At 42.0% G+C, this 20905-nt stretch overlaps 1 protein-coding gene across 1 annotated transcript in view; it reads right to left on the bottom strand.

Moving 5' to 3' along the window:
• Positions 1-619: 619 nt before the first annotated feature.
• asz1 (ankyrin repeat, SAM and basic leucine zipper domain containing 1) overlaps positions 620-20905 on the bottom strand; it is a 128225-nt gene continuing 107939 nt past the window's right edge. Inside the window, exons 11-13 of the mRNA XM_078568564.1 lie at positions 20502-20607; positions 19064-19177; positions 620-769 (exon numbers count right to left, since the gene is read on the bottom strand). Of these exons, the coding sequence (XP_078424690.1) occupies positions 620-769; positions 19064-19177; positions 20502-20607 (370 nt within the window). The remainder of the gene's footprint in view (positions 770-19063; positions 19178-20501; positions 20608-20905) is intronic.

Genomic DNA, 20905 nt, shown 5'->3' with positions numbered 1-20905 from the left:
TAAATTTGAAATTCCTGCATCAAGTGTTTATTGACTGTGCACCAAATTATCAGGTTAAAGGTCCGTTAGTTCTATTATCTCATTGGTTTTTAAACTGAGTCGCCAGACATTAGGATGCCTGCACGGTGACCAGAAATCTGTCAATTTATCATCAGGCTTACTGTTGAATCACTAGTACATAGTTTTTTTGTGGCCGTATTCTAATAAAAACATTTTCTGAATGACACTAGTTTTCTTCTGGATAGCTGACATTGTCCTAACTTCCGAATGAAAAACAAAGTACTAGGAGTGTCTCAATATTTGCAGTGGGCTCACACAAGAAACGTTTGAAAATCTCCAATGCAAGAAAATACATCATGTTTACTCAGTGTTTTACGCAAGAACAATGTGGTAAATCAGAGATATAGCAATATTCACAGCCATGCTTTCAACCGATAAATACTATTGCAATTATTACGAGTGTTCTTTTAAACTGTACCATTGTACTCAACTTAAATCAAGAACTCTCAGTTATTGACAAATACAAGCAGTTCTTTTTTCTCATCAGATAGATGCTAAAAGTCAAAAATCTTTTAAATAAATAAAACCGAGAGTCAAAAATAAAACTTTTATTTCCAGCTTAATTTCTCAGAATCCGTAGCTTTATGAGGAAAAAACCAATTCCAGTTCCAAATAGGCCAATTGCTACTTTCATTAGGAAGTGATTGGGATGAAAGTAACTTTGTGATGGTGGGATGCGACTGGGAGCTTGCTCGTGGTCATTCTGCAACTACAATAGAAAAATGCGATTACATGGTATTTTTGAAAAATGCTCAGATGCAATATTTTTTGAAAAAGCCTGACTGTCAAGTTTAAAATCAAATCAGCATGTGTGCAGATCAATCTACAAAGTTTTTCCTATTAAATTCATTTCATGAATGTATTATGATCACCGTAGAGACCGATAACTTTTGGAGATTTGAACTTCCAGTTACTAGCTGAAAGACTGACATGACAATATTTAATGTTTTAAAACTTACTGTAATAAATAACTAAAAAGCAATATCCACTAAACCCTGTTTTCTTATTGTAGGCAACTTATACTTTAAACTATAGAGAGGAGCATTCCCTCTTTATATTTATTGCACATCACACTCCCCACAGAATTACAGTAAACAGTCCACAGTTGCTCCAGGTTCCAATAGGTTCCCATATCTCCATTTTGCCGAGTAGTACCTTTGCATGACTGTCTCCAGGCGCCTTCCTCAGGTTTTGGAGAGTTCGTTAAATCTGCCACCAGTGGTAAATCCCGTTCCAATGATTCTTTCTTCCCCAGCCATGCCAAGAAAAGTCTCCTGGAATCCTTAGATGATTGCAGGACTTCAACTAGAGTCTGTCTCACCCCCACCCCCCCACCCGCTTCTGGCTGCGATAGTTCACAAAACCAAGCAGCCTCTCCTTTCTGCTGACCATAGAGGAACTGCTGTCTGTCTGAGATGCTCATTGTTTTGTAGGGAAGCCGGCAAACATGATCTCAAAAATGTTTCCTTTGCCCTCTTCCCCATGGCACTGTGAAACACATCTATTAGCTACTTTTGACCCCAACTCCTTTTCAGCTTAGAAGTTTACAGCACAACTGTTTATAACACAATGCCTACAACAGCTTTCTGGGACTTTGGGAGCCCAAAATCTACGCATTGTAAACTCAGACTGCTGCCATTGTCTCCAAAACAATCTATGCCTTCCTTTGATCTCTAACAATCAAACCACCCAGGTTTACTGTCAGGCAGACGACAGAGCAAGTCTCATGACCCCCTTCATTTGCCCTAAATTTAAAGTGACAGTCCCACTTGATTGGCACCACACCCACAACCACCAATGCACAGTAGCAGTGTGTACCACCCACAAGATGCTTTGCAGGAATTCACCAATGCTTCTTAGACAGCACCTTCCAAACCCATGAACACTACCACCTAGAAGGACAAGGGCAGATAGATGGGAGCACCAGCGCCTGGAGGTTCCCCTCCAAGTAACTCACCCTCCTGACTTGGAAATATACTGCCGTTCCTTCACTGTCGCTGGGTCAAAATCCTGGAACTTCCTTCCTAACAGCACTGTGGGTGTACCCACACCACATGGACTGCAGCGAAGAAGGCAGCTCACCACCACCTTGTCAAGGGCAACTAGAGATGGGCAATAAATGCTGGCCCAGCCAGCGACGCCCACATCCCATGAATGAATAAAAAAATATAATAATCTGATAATCCTCATAACTGTAATGAATATTATTGCTGTAACATAAATATGTTCCAAATAGTCATTTGCTGATCCATAAGTGCACTATGAGACTATGTCCCTTTTTTTTTGAAAATATGATTTTTCAACAGGCTGGAAATTTTGCAATTTAAACTGAGATGGACCAAACGGCTTAAAAATGCAAGGCCACATTCCAAGGGGGATGTGTGTGTGTGTGTTGGGGGGGGGGCAATGACTGCAAGAGGCCGAATGCTTGATGTTGAGTTATTATTTTTCTTGGGTTTAGTAGTTATTAAATTTGCCCCTTTTTTGACTCAAGAAAACCTTGTATGATTGAGTCCTAATTACTCACAGCTTAAATAGTTAAATACATTCTGATTTCAAAAAGGTTCGTGCTCGTGAAAAAGAATCTTTGTTGTGACCAACTGGGGAGGTTGAATAGAGGGGAGCCAGTTCACCCTTTCTTACCTGGTCGTAATAGAATTCTGACTCTTTAGGATCTGTCAGTTATTGACAATGCATTGTACTATATTAACAGGTTTTTATTCAAATCAACATCAACTACAAGGAAATATTAAGCTATGGCCCAGGCCCCTAACATACATTAAGAATCTCTCCATCGTTTATGAAGTTAAAATAATTTACATAAATTAAATTGTCTTATATTTGTTTAGTGGGGAGATTATCATCTACTTAGGTATCAGGTTAGAAAATCAATAGTAAGAAATAAAACTAATTTAGAAGCTTCCATGCAGTCAACGTCATATCAAACATTTAGGGGATTAAAGAAACAAGTTACCAAAAGCATCAGGATAGAAAAAGGCTGAAAAGCATCTTGTCAAATTTTGCAAAAATTATGTATTTTTAGTAACTGCCAGTGAAAGATACCATATTAAACTACACATTTACTATCATAATCTGATTAAAATGCCTTAGGATGTATGGTAGAAATTACTGAAAAAATACACATTCATCCTTGGAACAGAGTTGATAATAACACTAACACCTCACCACGCAACCTCAACATTTTTGGCTTTAAACATAATATAAAGGAAGCAGGAGCAGTAGACCATATGGTCCCAAAAACCTGCTCCAACATTCAATATGATTACGCAGGCCTGCTGCCCCAACTCCATTTTTCTGCCTGCTCCCAATATCCCTCAATTTCCAGAGACCCCAAGAATCTGTCTTTCTCAGCCTTAAATCTGTTCAGTGATGGAGCATCCACAACCCTCTGTGATAGAGAATTCCGAAGATTCACAACATGAATAAATTTGTCAAACATGATTTTCCTTCGTAAAAACATTTTGAGTCTGTCTGATCATACAATGATTTTCTAAATACATTATAACTTCCCTAATAAATTTCAGAATTTTGTAGACAATGATATCAGGCTAAATGGCCTGTAGTTCCCTGTTGTCTGTCTCTCTTTCTTGAACAGAGGTATTACGCTTGGATCATTCTAGGATTGAGGGAACTTTGAAAAATCATAACCACTGCATCCACTATTTCTGCAGCTACCTCTTTTAGAATCCTGGGACGGAAGCAATCAGGTCCTGGAGATTTATCAGCTTTCAGTCTCTTAGGTTTCACCAATACTTTGCTCTGTTGATATTAATTATCTTAAGTTCCTCATGCTTACTAGTCCCTTGGTTACCCTGTATTTCTGGTATGTAATTTGCGTCTTCTACTTTGAAGACAGACAAAATATTGTTCTACACCTCTGCCATTTCCTCATTCCCCATGTTAATTTCTCCTGTCTCTGCCACAAAGAGACCAATGTTAGCTTTAACTATTACCTTCTTTTTGTATACTTATAAAATCTCTTACAATCTGGCTTTACATCCCTGCTTAGTCTACTCTCATGTTCTAATCTTTTTCCCTTTTTATCAATGTATTGATTGCCCTTGGCTGGTTTTTAAAACTCTCCCAATTCTCAGACTTAGTGTTATTCTTTGCAACATTATAGGCTTCTACTTTTAATCTAACACTATACTTAATTTCCCTAGTAAGCCACAGATGGATCCTTCTCGCTAAATTTTTGTTTTTCAATAGAATGTGTTCCTGTTGAACACTTTGAATTGTTTCTGCAAATGTTTCCCACTGCGTATTTTTCACCATACCTTTTAGTCTATACCTGATCAACCTTAGCTAGCTCTCTCCTCATGCCTATGTAATTGGCTTTAAGTTTAAGATTCTTGTTTGGGACTGTGACCATTCTCATACTTAACATGGAATTTAATTGTATTCTGATCACTTTTTCCCCCAGAGGATCTTTTACAATGAGATTGCCAATTAAACCTGCCTCATTGCATAACATTAGATATAAAATAGTTTTATCCCTAGCCAGTTGCACAATGTATTGCCAAGGACAAGAGGGTGAGATGGACTGAATTAATATTACTGTTCCCCTCTTTCGCCCGTGACAGCGATAGTTCAAATTTTTCATTTAATTTGTTTCCCTTAGTATCCTTGCTCTTGTTGAAATGCGCCACAGTGTGATTCCCAAACTCCAATTTATGAGGTCCAATGTTAAAAATAACCCCACAGCAAATTCTTTAAGGTAAAACAAAACTAAGATTTATTAACACATTCAAAACTCGAGGGATAGATCTCGACACACAGTTACACTCACTAGCACACAAGGTAAAAAGGCAGAGAAAGAAAGGGAAAGGAGTTATAAATTACGAGTTACTTATAAAAAATCAAAAGACATTGGCATTAATTCACATGAGTAGAGTCCCGTAAGTCAATGTCCAATGAGGGTTCTTCCAGGTGGCTTTGTCTGGCAGAATTCCTGGTCATTGTCCTAGGAACTCAGCTGAAGATGCAGCAAACTATTCTTGTATTCTGGGATTTAGTTCACTATGTAGGCAAAATACAGGATTCTTTCTGTAGATTTAACTTTGAGGGAGATGGAGTTCAGAGGCAGGCTGCTAGCCTGGAGTCTGTTTTTCTCTTCTGAGGTTAAGCTGCAACTGAAGACAGGGTCCAAAAGCTGTATAATTAAAGCAATTCAAACAGCTCAAGTCTCAGTCATGTGACGGTGGTTTTGGGTCGAGCCATTCAGCTAACAATGGACTTTAAGGGCTCTCGCTAAAACCCATTGAGCAGATAACTATAGAAGCATTAGCACAAAATTGGAAATGAGGAGTCACAAAAGCTTTGCCTTTGTCCAGAGCTGTCTGGTGCAGATGTCTTGTCTACTAGTCCTTTGGTGTTGACTTGGCTAGAATATTCATACAGTGCAAGGGGTATCACATGCCAGGGGGGTTGATGAGCTAGCTTTTGTCCATTTAAAAAAACCCAGAATTTAAAGAACAGAATATGAAAGAGAAACATACCAGCCTGAATTCTACCTTCGGGGCACGCCTGAAGTCGGTATGGCATGAAGCATATGTAAAATCTGCTCCCGGCCACGTTTGTACTGTGAACGCGATCTTACACTGGGTGGCCACTTAAGGCCCGCCCAACGTGAAACGAGATTGCTGGATCCATTTTCCGTGTACAGGGGTGGGAACGTGTTGGGCTCTGGGTCCAATGGTGACCTGGCACGGTGCTCAAAAAATGGAAGAGGCAGCTCCCTGAAGGCTGCCAGGAGTTGTGGGGAGGCCGAGGGGGCTGTTTGGAAGCTATCCAAGAAGTGTCCTAGTTTACAGACATGGTCTCAGCATCTGGTGGTCGTGGAAGGCAGGAGGGGAAGTCGGGTGGGCACCCCCCTCCTCAGGTATGAGTACCTGGGAGTGCTGGTTGAGGAGGTCAGTGCCAGGCGGCATAGCCTAATGCCCAGGGATGGCAAGGGAAAGCCGCCCCATCTGAGCAAGGAGGCCTGAACAGAGGTTGCCAGGTCAGTGAGCACGATGCGGTGCGCCGCACGTGGTTTCAGTGTCACAAAAGGTTCAATGCTCTGCTGTGGTCAGCAAGGGTAAGTGCAGAAATGGCATTGACATGTGCGGAGAACTTTAGTTGGTGCCTGTTGCACGGAACATTCAGGGGTCGAAGAGTGTAAGGCTAGCATGTCAGCACGACTGGCCTCAGTACATTGCAGAGTGAAATGCGCCACAGTGACATGGCCTGCCTAATGCCCAGGCAAGAGGGTGGATGGGAGCCAGGAAAGGACCTTCATGGAGACAGAGCAATAATGAGACTACTTTTCCCAGTCAAGAGAGGAGTCATAATGCTGTGGAGTGGCGCAGAATGGGAGGAGGAGTGCCAAATATGTGCATCCTCATGATGCACGAAAGCGACGCACTGCAGCTAGAATGCCACTGGCCAGCTTGCTCTTCTGGTCGCAGTGAAGTGGGGGTCTCAGCTTAAAGCAAGAGTGCAGGTAACAGATGTGCGTATGGTGGGTACTGGAAACAGGGTCCTCTCATCAGAAACTGAACTTCTGTAGCCAGAGAGCCCATTGCAGTTCCAAAGCAGATGGTCCCATGCAGCAGATCTCCACTCTCCACTGTCTGCTCAGCCTGCCTAGCATGCATAGTGACTTTGATAATTGAATGAACTGATCTTTTGCCTTCCGCCCACAGATGCACCATCTGTAGGAGCTACCAGCGACCCTGAAGACCCCCCCCCCATTGAGCTCCGGGGAAGATATCACGCCTGCACCACTGTCTCTCTGAACCAGGCACCAGCGCAGATACTCTCACATCGGTGGGCATTAGTTATTTGGCTCCACGCGTAATGCACAGTGGTGAGGGCATAAGGAACTGCCGGCAGAGGGAGAGAGGTCCCAGGAGCCGACAGTGGGAGCACAGCTGGAGACTAGGACCATGCTGCGTGAGAGACAGGTGACAAGCCTCTGGAGTTATCTATCAGGCAACAGTTGCTGGATGTCCAGCGGGATGTCTGGGGAGAACTGGCGGAGATCCATCAGTCTGCATGCCATAGTCTCCGTCATGGAGTCGTCCATGCGGAGCACGAGTTCTGCACTGACCCTTAACACCGAGCGCGCAGCCTCCTCCATTGAAAGAGTGGTGACTCGCATGGAGAAGCACCTTCAGGAGCAGACTCAGGGGTTCCTGGGGTTGCACTCGGCCCTGCAAGCCCTCACACAGGCAGTGACCTCAGGAGGTCACTGCCAGTGAGAGACGGATGAGGCACCTAGTCTCTCTGCCAGGACCCCATCCATCAACTGTGAGCAGGGAGGTACAAACACACCTCACGCTGGCAGACGAGCTGCCTGTCGTCTCTATGGGCTTCTCTCAGGGTGTTCTAGATGAGGGCACCAGCTCCTCCGCCCCTCTGTCTGTGTCCACTGCATCTGATGATGCCGCGATGACTGAGGAGTGCCTAACTATGGGGCTGGCCAGAAGACGACTGCCAAGGTCATCAGGGCGACCAGGACAGCAGAGTCGGGAGGTCGACACGGGTGACATTTTTTGTGCGATTATTTTGACGCTTGTTTTAGGTAGCTTGTTTTAGGTATGGACACTTTGTTCTTTGTTTGTTCATGTGAAGTAACAAACATTTATTTGACTTAAATGGGCTGAGTTGGCTGGATTGTATGAATAGGTGCCAGATGCAGCAAAGGTTCGTAAATGTATGGCACTGTGTGGTGTTGGCATACTGGGTTGGGTTCTCATTTATTGATTGTTAACAAAGGAGTCAGTGCCATTGGCTTGTTGAGGCATCGATGCTTTGGATGCCCAGCAGAAGGTTCGCTGCATCAAATCATCCTTGGTGTCCCTGCCTCCATGAGGGTTCCTGTCCTCTGCCTCGAGGTTCTCACCCTGTGCCTCCCCAGATTCTCAGGTTCTTCTTCTGACCAATCACTTGAGTCATCTTCCATGGCCTGAGGAGCTGCTTCGCTTTCCTCAGCCTCCAATGGGTCCCCCCTTGCCAGAGCCAGGTTGTGCAGGGCGACGACTATGAGGGAGACAGGCTCTGGAGGATACTGCAATGCTCCCCCTGTCCGATCCAGGCATCTGAAGCACATCTTCAGCAGCCTGATGGTTCTCTCCGCCACCGCCCTTGTGGAGGCATGACTCCTGTTGCATCTCTCCTTGGCCTCAGTTCTTGGGTGATGGAGTGGGGTCATCAGCCACCTCTTCAAGGGATAACTCTTGTCACCCAGGTGCCATCTATCCACTTGTGCAGGAGCCACAAACAGCCTTGGTATCAGTGAGTGCCGCAAAATGTAAGCATTGTGTGAGCTCCTAGGGTAACAGGCACGAACTTGGAGAATCTGTGTCCTGTGGTCACAGACGATCTGAACATTCATCGAGTGGAACCCCTTTCTGTTTACAAAAGCTTCAGGCTCACGAAAGCTGGCGACTTGATGGCCACGTGAGTGCAATCTATTACACCCTGGGTGTGGGGGAACCCAGCAATTGCAGCGAAGCCTCATGCTCTTTCCAGCTGGCTTGCCTCGTCTGTCTGGAAGTGGATGAACATGCGGATGTGTCTAAAGACAGCATCAGTCATGAGCTTGACGCATCTGTGTGCAGCTGATTGAGAAACGCCCCTCAGATCCCCCACTGAGCCCTGAAAAAAACCCAGAGGCATAGAAGTTGAGGGTCAATGTGACCTTCAATGCCACCGGCATGGGATGTTTGCCCATGCAGTTGGAGGCAATTTCCGAACCTATCATGTGACATATTGCTGTCACTGTGTCCATGGAGAGACGGAGTCTCCTGCGGCACTGGACGGTGGACATCCGGAGTTAGCTGGAGCGCTGCCTGAGCACACTAGATGCTGGGTGGTGGCATCTTTGGCGTACCCTCCTGCCTAGGCCTCCCTGCTGGCCCTCCACCAATTAAGCCTGTGCCTCTCCTCTTAAAGGTCTGCCCCTGGGATGCTGCCCGGACCCACCTGGTCTCCTCTCTCTCCTGCCCCTCTCTTCCTCTTCAGAGGAGTTTCCACCAGCGGAATGCACTATTCCCAATAGATAGGATGCAGAGGAGCAGTGTCTTGAAAATGAAGAGGCTCTTTGCTGCAATACTCAGAGGAACCTTCCAGGGAAGATGAGGACCTGAGATGCTGAAAGGCAGGCTTGACAATCAAACGAGATGCCAAGAAACTCTGGGACAACTCTGTACTCACAGGGCAATGAATTGGCAATGACAGAGGAGTTGCTGCTGCTCTGGGGGCCTTTTATCCTGTTCATGGTTGAAGAAATGATTAAAACATGAATTCGGTCCATCTGTTTTGCATGTGCGATGAGCTAAAAATCACACGGGCTATGTGAAATTGCAGTCAATCGGCTTTTTAATGATCTTAATTGGCCCTTTAATTTTCGGTAGGTGCCGTTCTGACTCCTGCGCATGCACGCACAGCTGATGTCTTTGCATGCAATTTTATGCACATTTGGGTCGGGCCTGTGCCCGACCTTGGAACCCAAGATTCAGGCAGGCAGCATCCCAGGGGCAGACCTTTAAGACTTCTGTTTCCTTCATGCCTTCTTGGCATGATAGTATTGTTCCAAGAAACTGCACAAGCAATCTACAAACCCACATCACAGACTACCTTTGCTAATTTGATATGTCCTGTCCATAAGAAGAGTCAAGTCCCCCACGATTATTACATTGTGTTTCCTACAAGCTCCAATAATTTCTTGCTTAACCAATGTTTTAAATACTGTTAAGAAGCCTAAAAATTACTCCCAGCAACATCTTCTGAGCCTTGTTATTCCTGATTGCCAACTATACTGATTTCACTTCCTGATCTTCTGAGCCAAGATCTTTACTCCCTATTGTATTTGTTATCCTTTACTATCAGGGCTACTCATCCTCCTTTTCCATTCTGCCTGCCTTTTTGAAATGTTGTGTACCCTGGAATATTTATTTGGCCAGTGGAAGAAATTTTGTTTAAAGCAATGAATATTTCTTTTCAGCCTTATTATCAATGGCAATAAAAAAGAATGGAGAATATTTCGTGATAGAATGATGAGCACTGACAGCTTAGCTATTGGTTGACCAATTCATCCACATTAATTAGCAATGTTTTTTCCATAATGCCTCACAGTTAGAAATAAGTGAAAATTGGAATCCTGATAATAGCAGTTAAAATAGGCTAATCATAGATAAGAAATTATATTATCAGTGCTAACGCTGCCCTGCTGGTGGCAACTTGATTTTCTACAATGGGTAACTTGTTGCAATTTACTAATTCGAAAGCGGCAGCCTGAAAATTTCACCCTTTCAATTATCTGCCCTTCCAGAAGTGCATAATCTGGGGATCAGTATTGACAGTAATCTGTTTACTAGATTAATTGTAGTTCCATGCTATGCCATGAAACCTGCCTCGGATTGGCAGTCATTAAACACCAATCCCATTTTAAAGGCCACAGCAACTAATGTACTACTAAGAAGTAGAAATGAAGTACAATATTTTGACCAATTCCTGCAGGTGTCAGCTGTGGCTCAGTCAAAAGGTTGTGGTTTCAAGTCCCACTCCAGAGACTGGAGCACACAAATCTAGACTGACACTCCAGTGTAGTGCTGCACTGTTGGAGGTGCCGTCTTTCAGATGAGTCATTAATCCAGGGTCCCATCTGCTCTTTCAGGTGGACGTAAAAGATCTCATGCATTTGCTACTGTTAGCCTTCAAAGTGGTAGAGATGATCGATCTGGTGGTGGTGGTAAATAAACCTTGGCAAGTTTCTGCAATGCATCTAGTAGAAGGTACACATACAGCCATGGTACAACATGGTGGGTGCCAATCAAGCGGGTTGCTTTGTCCTGAATGGTGTTGAGCTTCTCGAGTGTGGTTGGAACTGCACAAGTGGTGTCTTCCAATGCACTCCTGACTTGTGCCTTGTAGTTGGTGGAAATGCTTTGGGGAGTCAGGTGGTGAGTGACTCACTGCAGCGTACTAAGCCTCTGACCTGCTCTTGTAGCTACAGTATTCACTGGCTGGTTTGGTTAAGTTTCTGGTCAATAGTGACCCTCAGGAAGTTGATAGTAGGGATTCAACAATGGGATTGCCATTGAATGTCAAGGAGGTGGTTACAATTTCTCTTGTTAGAAATCATTACCAGGCACACAGGTGACACAAATGTTACTTGCCATTTATCAACGCAAGCCTGAATACTGTCCGGGTCTTGCTGCATGTGAACACAGATTGCTTCGTTATATGAGGAGTTCCAAATAGAACTAACATTGCAAACATCCCCAATTCTGACCTTATGATCGATGAAATAGCTGCAGATGGTTGGACCTAGGACATAGCCCTAAGGAACTTTTGGGACTGAGATGATTGGCCTCCAATAACCACAACCATCTTCCCTTGTGCTAAGTATGACTCCAGCCAGTGGAGATTTTTCCCCGGTTACCATCAACTTCAATCGTACTAGGATTCCTTGATGCCACACTCTTTAAATGGGGCCTGAATAATGTCAAGGATGGTCACTCTCACACCTTTGGAATTCAGCTCTTCTGTCCCATCTGGACCAAGGCTGTAATGAAGTCTGAAGTCAATTTGTTCTGGCAATACCCAAACTAAGTATAGGTGAGTAAGTGCTGCTTACTAGTACTTTCAACGACAACTTCCATCACTTTGCTGATGATTGATTTTAGCGTAATAAAAGCAGGAAATGCTGGAAAACCCAGCTAGTCTGACAGCATCTGTGGAGAGGGGGAGACAGAGTTAATGTTGCGAGCCCGTTGTCATACGGACTTGAAATGTTAACTCTGTTTCTCTCTCCACAAATGCTGCCAGACAGCTGAGTTTTTCCAGCATTTCCTGCTTTTATTTCAGATTGTCAGCATCCACAGTATTTTTCTTTTATTGATTTTAGAGTGATGGGATGAAAATTGGCCAGGCTGAATTTGTCCTGCATTTTCTGGACAGGACTTATTGCAGCAATTTTCCACTTTGTCAAGTGGATGCCAGCGTTGTAGCTTTATTGGAGCAGCTTCGCTAGCGATGCACTAGTTCCAGACACAAGTATTACAGCTGGGATATTATTGGGGCCAATAGCTGTATCCAGTGAGTTCAGTCATTTCTTCATTTCACGTAGAGCGTATCAATCAGCTCAAAACTGGTTTTCATGATGGTGAGGACCTCAGGAGGAAGCCGAGATGGATCATCTCCTTCTGGTTCAAGATGACTGCAAATGCTTCAGCCTTGTCTTTTACAGTCATGCTGGGCTCTGTCATTAATGAAGATGTGGGTGTTCATGGAATCTTCTCCCCATGTTAGTTGCTTAATTGCCCACCACCATTCATGTTTGGATGTGGCAGGGCTGAAGAGCTTTGCTCTAACACATTGGTTGTGTGATTACATAGTTCTGTCAATACCATTCTGTTTCTGTTATTTAGCATGCATGTTCTCATGTTACAGATTGACTAATTTGGGTCCTTATTTTTAGGCTGCTCCTGGCAAATGTTCCATCTAAGCTACATGAATCTGTGGCCATGCAATAATCTGGAATGTGCCTTGTATGGAACAAACAGGCCCTGTAGAATGAATGCTCCCTTTAAGATGCGTGCATGCATGGCCACACAGCAATCTTAAAGGAACTGCGCAGTGCAACAAACAGGTTGTGCACATCAAAGAGAAATTAGAGAAAACATTGGCCCTAGCATGTTCTTCCACACTTCTCTTTGAAACAGGGTTAGCCCCCTGGTTTAAAGGTGGAGTCAGGGATATGCTGGACCATGAGGTTACGGATTTTGGTGAATGCTATTCTGTTGCTGCTAATGACTCAAAGTGCCTCATGAATGTACAGTTTTGAGCTGCTGGATATATTCGGAATTTATCCCATTTTGCAAGAGGTAGTGCCATGCAACACAATAGAGGGTGTTCTCAGCACGCAGGTGAAACTTTGTCTCCATAAGGACAGTGTGGTGGTAATTGCCACCAATACAATCATGAATAGACGCGTCTGCAACATGCAGATTGGGGAGGATGAGGCCAAGTCAGTTTTTTCCCTTGTGTTGGTTCTCTCATCACTTGCTGTAGGCCCAGCCTGGCAGCTACGCCTTTCAGAGCTTTTCAGTCGTGTTGTTACTCATCCTCTCTTGGTGATGGACAGTGAAGTTCCCCACCCAGAGTACATTCGGTGCCCTTCTTTCCTTCAGTACTTCTTCAAAGTGGTATGCAGCATGAAAGAGTACCAATTCATCAACTGTGGGTGGGTGATGAGTGATAAAGAAGTTTCTTTGCCCATGTTTGACTTGTTGCTATGAGACTTCTCAAGTGAATGTTGAGGATTCCCAGGTTCACCCCTTCGTGACCGAATGCCACTGTGCTGGCACCTCCGGTGGATCAGTTGTGCCAGGTTAGGTCATACCAGAGATGTGATTGAGAATTCTGGGTCACTGTTTGAACGGTATGATTCTGTGAGTATGACTATGTTAGGCTGTTGCTTGGATAGTCTGTGGGACAGCTCTAAAGTTTGGCACAAGTCCCCAGTTGTTAATGAGGAGGATTTTGCAGGCTCAACTAGGCCGGGTGTGCATTTCCAGTGTTCAAATCCAATGTCGAGGTCGGTACAGGGTGGTCAATTTGGTTTACTTCTTATTATAGTTTTTCCACAGTGGCTTGATACAACTGAGTGGCTTTTCCGAGGGCAGTTAAGAATAAACCACATTGCGGTGGATCTGGAGTCACCAGACCAAATAAGGATGGCAGATTTTGTTCCCTGAAGGGCATGGTTTTTTAGGACAATCGGTGCTTTAATGATCATCACTACTGCTCCTAGCATTTTATTCCAGAAGTTAAATTCTCCAGCTGCTGTGCTGAGATTTGAACTTATGCCTCTGGGTTGCTTGCCCAGTAATCTAACTACTATGCTACCATATGCCACTTCCCACAGCGCAACAATTACCACACTTCAAAAATACTTTATTGGCTTTAAAGTGCTTTTGGTTTTCCCGAGGTCTTGAGAAATGATTTATGAATGGAAGTCTTTCTCTAATTCTTTCTAAGGAATGTCAATGGATAAAAAGTTTCTAATTACTTTTGGAAAATGTGCCTTCTTCAAATGACAGGTCTTTGTTTTTGTAAGTTTCTGGTCCCATTTTCAGAAACAGTGCATCATACTGCACTTCACCACCAAGTAATGTTTTCAACTTAATTTCTTGTTTGAATGTGATCAGAGTGGTTAAAACAGAAGTTAGGTTTTTAGGTAACCTTAGCACTGCTTTCATGCATACAATTAATAATTATATAGGCATATGCAGGTTCTGAACTAGATGAAGTGCACAGGCTTTTGTTTCTGAAAAGTCATCATACATATTTCCAGGTTGCTTTTTTAAAGTTCATTCTGAAACATGAAGCCTATCTACAGTAATTATCATTTTAAATCATTGAACTAATTTGATTTAGGGATAAGACCATAAGACGTAGGAGCAGAAGTAGGCCATTCAGCCCATCGGGTCTGCTCCTCCATTCAATGAGATCATGGCTGATCAATTCCACTTTCCTGCCTTTTCCCTATAACCCTTGATTCCCTTACTGATTAAAAATCTGTCTATATCAGCCTTGAATATACCTAATGACCCAGCCTCTACTGCCCTCTGCGGTAAAGAATTCCACAGATTCATTACCCTCTGAGAGAAGAAATTCCTCCTCATCTATGTCTTAAATGGGTGACCCCTTATTCAGATTATGCTCTCTGGTCCTAGACTCTCCCCCAGGGGGAAACAACCTCTCAGCATCTACCCTGTCAAGCCCCCTAAGAATCTTATATGTTTCGATAAGGCTGCCTCTCATTCTTCTAAACTCCAATGAGCACTGGCCCAACCTACTCAACCTCTCCTCGTAAGAGAATCCCTCCATACCTGGGATCAACCTTCTCTGGACTGCCTCCAATGCCAGTATATCTTTCCTTAGATGAGGGGACCAAAACTGTTCACAGTATTCTTGGTGTGGTCTAACTAGTGTCTTGTATAGTTTTAGCAAGACTTACCTATTTTTATACTCCATTCCATTTGAAATAAACACCAACATTCCATTTGCCTTCCCTATTACCTGAACTTGTATGCTAGCTTTTTGTGATTCATGCACGAAGATCCCCAAATCCCTCTGTGCTGCAGCTTTCTGCAGTCTTTCTCCATTTAAATAATATTCAACTCCTCTATTCTTCCTGCCAAAATGCATAACCTCACACTTTCACACTTGCCAAGTTTTTGCCCACTCACTTAACCTGTCCAGATCCCTCTGTAGACTCTGTCAACCTCACCACTTGCCTTCCCACCTACTTTTGTGTCATCCACAAACTTGGCAATAGTACAGTTACTTCCCTCATCCTAGTCATTAATATATATGGTAAATAATTGTGGCCTCAGCACTGATCCCTGTGGTACTTCACTAGTTACAGCTTGCCATCCTGAAAATGCCCCCCTTATTCCAACTTTGTCTTCTATTAGTTAGCCAATCCTCTATCCATCCTACCGCCAATACCATGGGCTCTTATCTTATTAAGTAACCTTATGTGCGGTACCTTATCGAATGCCTTTTGCAAATCCAAATATATTACATCTACTGATTCCACTTTATCTATCCAGCTTGTTACCTCCTCAAAGAATTCTAATAAATTTGTCCCCTTCATGAGGCCACGCTGACTCTGCTTGATTACATTATGCATTTCTAAATGCTCTGCTATTACATTATTTATAACAGACTCTAACATTTTCCCAATAACAGATATTAAGCTAACTGGCCTACAGTTACCTGTTTTTTGTCTCCCTTTTTGAATAAAGATCTTACACTGGCAGTTTTTCAATCCTCTGGGACTTTTCCACAATCTAAGGATTCTTGGAAGATTACTATCAGTGCCTCCATTATCTCTGTAGCTACTTCCTTTATTGTCCTAGGATGCAATCCATCAGGTCCAGGGGACTTATTGGCCTTTAGCCCCATTAGTTTCCCTAGTACTTTTTCTCTAGCGATAGTTATTGTATTTATTTCCTCCCTCCCTTTTGCCCCTTGATTATTTAGCATTTTCTACCATGGAGACTGATGCATTTATTCAACTCCTCTGCCATTGCCTAGTTCCCCATTATTATTTCTCCGGCCTAAGGGGCCTATGTTCACTTTGGCCTCTCTCTTCCTTTTTATATATTTAAAGAAGCTCTTACTGTCCATTTTTATATTACTTGCTAGTTTACCCTCAAAGTTTATTTTCTCCCTCTTAATTTTTTTTGGTCATCTTTTGTTGGTCTTTAAAATTTTCCCAATCCTCTGTCTTACCACTAATCTTTGCCACATTGTATGTTTTTTCTTTCAATTTGATACTGTCCTTAACTTCCTTGGTTAACCATGATTGGTTTATCCCCTTCCTAGAATCCTTCTTCCTCAATGGGATATATCTTTGTTATGAGTCATGAACTATTTTCTTAAACGTCTGCCATTGTTCATCAACCGATTTTTCTGCTTTCCCAGTCCACTCCAGCCAACTCTTCCCTCATTCCATTGTAATTAGCCTTATTTAAGCTTAGCACAGTTGTTTCTGACCCAAGTTTCTCACTCTCAAACTGAATTCTAAATTCGACCATGTTATGGTCACTGTTTCCTAGGGGATATTTTACTCTGAGATCAATTTACTAAACCTGCCTCATTACACATTACCAGATCCAAAATGGCCTGATTCCTGGTTAGATCCACAACATATTGTTCTTGGAAACTGTCCCGAATACACTCAATGAATTCTTGCTCGTGGCTATCTCTGCCAATTTGATTTTTCCAATCTACATGAAGATTAAATTCACTCATGATTAATGTACTGCCTTTTTTACATGCCATTATCTCCTGATTTATTCTCTGTCCTATGGTATAGCCACTGTTATGGGGCCTATAAGCTACTTGCACCAGTGTCTTCTTCCTTTTGTTATTTCTTACCTCCACCCATATGGATTCTACATCCTCTAGGCCAAGATCATTTCTTGCGATCGTACTTATTCCATCTCGTACTAACAAAGCTACCCCATCACCCTTTCCTTCCTGCCTGTCCTTTCAAAAAGTCACATACCCCTGAATATTTAGTTCTCAGCTTTGGTCTCCTTGTAACCATGTCTCCGTAATGGCTATAAGATCATACCCATTAACCTCTATTTGTGCCGTTAATTCATTTATTTTGCTCTGAATACTGTGTGCATTTAAGTAAAGAGCTATTAATTTTGCCTCATTTTGATAAAACTAATTTTGAGATCAATCAGCAGCCACATCTAAAATCAAAGTAAAATGTGCAGACTTCATATCTTTAGAAGAATCAATTTATTGAATCTAAGCAAAAAATAGGCTTTCAATTTCTCCGAGAAGCATAGTCAATGTAATATTGCCCTCTAAAGTGTGCTCATTAACTCAAGCTGCTATTTTGCAGATGTTTTATAACCCAAGCAGTGCAAAGTAGCTTAAAAAGAGGTGAAATGGGAGGAAAGTTACTTTTCACTGCCAATTTATGTTCATCTCTTGAAAGTGATGTGGTGCTCCAATCAAAGGTATGCCCAAAGGTGATGGACATTCAGCTTAGAATACAAGGCCTGAACAATTATAGCTAGGATGATCATTTCAAAAGATTTGTTCAGTTGTAAATAGATCTTCTTCCTCATGTTTGGAAAGCAACGGTCAACTGTGCTCTTCTCCGCCGATGCTGCCAGACCTGCTGAGTTTTTCCAGGTATTTCTGTTTCTGGTAATAGAACACATACCTCTTCTCTGAACTGAAACATGGAAGCGTAAGATGTGTTGAAACCATGTGGCCACAACCACTAATGGAACATCAATCTTACATTTAGGGCATCCTCCTTTGAAATGCCATGACCCTGATCTAACTCAAGCATTGATATTTATTTTTTCCCAGTGGATATCTACAGGTTAGCCAGCAAATGTGGCTGCCCATAGCTCTGGATTCCTGATAGTGCTTGTACTGGGCAGTGGAACTGGAAGCTGCTGAGTGCTTTAGTGGTCTACAATATTTGAACTTTCTAAGAATCCTAAGTGCATCCATTGTTTTCAGAAGTGAGAGAACAGAGCAATCTATGGTTCAGCCTTGAATCATTTCAAACATTTTTCATCAATACTATCTTTAATCTGACGCTTTAATTCACTACTTTTATGAGGGCTAAATCAGGATAATTACTGACTTATCTTGATTTTATAGTTAAAAACCCTGAATTGTGATTCTGGCAAAAAAAGATGCCTTCATAATGCATTACTCAACTCCTTCAGTTAATTAATTTTAAATAGCGTAGGCAACATTAGAAGTATATGGCTGGTATTTTCCACCTCATACAGGTGATCTTAAGTTCTACTCAACTAGGGTTGCTAGCTTGTGTTTTCTTTTCAAATACTGTAAGAAAAGCGTAACTTTCAATTAAACAAAAAATGTTTGTATGGTTAATTCAATTGAGTTTTCAAGCAAAACAATTTATAGATTCCACAAAAAACATTCCACTGAATACTCTTATCAGATATCGCTCTATTAAGTGCCATGTTATTTTTCACACATAACATTATATATTAAGTCTTCAAATCCTAACTCTTTGGTGGGTTCTTCTCATATATTCATTACTAGATCTCCGCATGGCTTCATTCAGTAACAGATTCTTTGCTGACACTAACACTCCATTTGCCAAATCTCTGTAAATTTATTCTACTCCAACAGTCAATTACTTTCATGCGACACTTTCTGACAAGTGCCTGTCAATATGTTGTTAGTTCCCAAATGACTGATGTGGTGTTAACATACAGCCTTGACCTCTCCCACCCTCACTATCTCTGTCACCACTCAAGTGTTATCCAGATTATATCTGATCTATGGTCTTATACAAGGATGTAGGGAAAATTCTACTTAAAACAAAAAAATTGCATACATTTTATTAGAATAACTAAAATATACTAACTTAAAACTGTACAAGTGTCTGTTAATGTTCCTTTACCTTCAGCAGAAGATTCTTCAACCTCTCCACTTCTTTATCCAGGCCCTGAATACATTTAGCCAAGTCATCACAGACCAAAGCAGATTTGTGGTCAGGGTCCAAATCCAGTACTCTCTGAAAACAGGTAGATAAATGCAGATGTGAATTGAAGATACTAGTACAATTAAGATAAGCATTGGAAAAAAAAATCTTTATTATTTTTCAGGTTGAATGTCAACCAATCTTCTGTCACTCGAGTACAATGAAGTTTTCCTCAGAGAAACATTTAAGATGAGCTATTTTGTAATAAATTCTCAAGTCACTTTTTGTACTGATTTCTACAGATTAACTTGGCGCAAATCGCCAGGTGCTGCCATCAATTTTTATGTAAGTTGTGTGAGATCATCTTCTTCGGTTCTCTGCATGAAGGCAGGTTCCTGGTGATTTTTTGCTAAGCCGCAGCAAAGTGCCATCATTTTTACTATGGGTAGGACAAGGAGGGAGGCCCCGAATCTACCTCAGCTGAAATGGAAATCAAACCCTACACTATTGATACTAATCTGATCCAGACACTAGCCACCTAGCCAACCGAACTAACTGGTCCTCCAATTATTGCAATGTCAAGCTAATAAGAAGTTCATCTCTGTACATTTTCGAGTACTCAGCCCAGTCAGAGGAAAGCTTTCGAAAAAGCACTTCGCCAGAAGGAAGGAATAAAATAAATTTAAGATAAGTCACTATGGTTTTTACATTCCACCTAGCTGCTTGGTAGCTATCTATCCTCATGTTGGAGGATGCTGTGTGGCACTAAGCTGGGTAACTGGAAAAAAATAGAATAAAAATAGACAACCGAATAAGCACACGTATGGATGAACTAAGCCATAGAGACCAGCAAGGTTACTTGTATAAACTCTAATCTGCACTGATTTGGTTGACTTCAGTAAAGCAAAATTTGAGCACTAGTATTCATAAGATAAGGAAAGAAAAGGGTAAGGAAAATAGCCAGAAATTCCATCAGTAACCTTTGCTGGAAGTTTGAGTACTGATGGTGGGAAGAGAAAAAAATTGAGCTTAGCTGTGATGGCCTCCAAGGTGGAATATCAAAATTAAAAATGATCACTTTGGCTAGTAACCATAGACTGCTCATGTTCATGGAACTATAAATCAGCCTGAATCACTTACCATCTACAGGAGAAGGGGGGGTAAGAGGAGCAAATGGGATGTAAAGAATCCTAGTATAGAGGCAGAATATTTGCCTTTTCAGCATTACTGTAAAGCCAGTGAACATAAAGTCTGAGATGTTTCCTAAAAAATTAAAACATTTAAGTATTTTAAGATTAGTCATTGTGTTTAAAAAGGTATGTCTGATTGAGGAAGTAGGGTTGCCAGTTTTGTAAATTTTCAAAATAAGTTACACTTTACAGGGGTAGAGGAGAATAGACCATTTACTCAAACATACCAGTTCTGAGTTGGTTGCTAATTGGTTTGCCACATTCTGAACCGTTACCATTAGGTGACCACAATGCTTCTTCAACTTTATCAAAAATTTGTTAACTTCTTCACTGCTTGAAAAGAAATTAAAAATAAATTTATTACACAAACATAAACCAACAGACAACAATTGCTATGATCCAGGTAGAGATGAGTAATATGTTTAATTTTTTTAGATTTTGAAAACCCAGGTATTTGCTAGAAGAATGAAGTCATAAGGTTCGCTGTTCAAATCAAAAGAATCTAACTACACAAAAAAATCAAAGAACATGAATATTAACAACTATATCTTAAAACAATTATGTTAAAGATATTAAAAGTACAATGAACACAGTTACTTATACTCTAAGCTGAACTTAACTCACACTTCTA

Source organism: Cetorhinus maximus, chromosome 22, assembly GCF_964194155.1.
Source record: "Cetorhinus maximus chromosome 22, sCetMax3.hap1.1, whole genome shotgun sequence".
Classification (NCBI taxonomy): Eukaryota; Metazoa; Chordata; class Chondrichthyes; order Lamniformes; family Cetorhinidae; genus Cetorhinus; species Cetorhinus maximus.
Note: the sequence above shows the minus strand (reverse complement) of the source record. Positions and strands in the feature narration are given on the sequence as shown.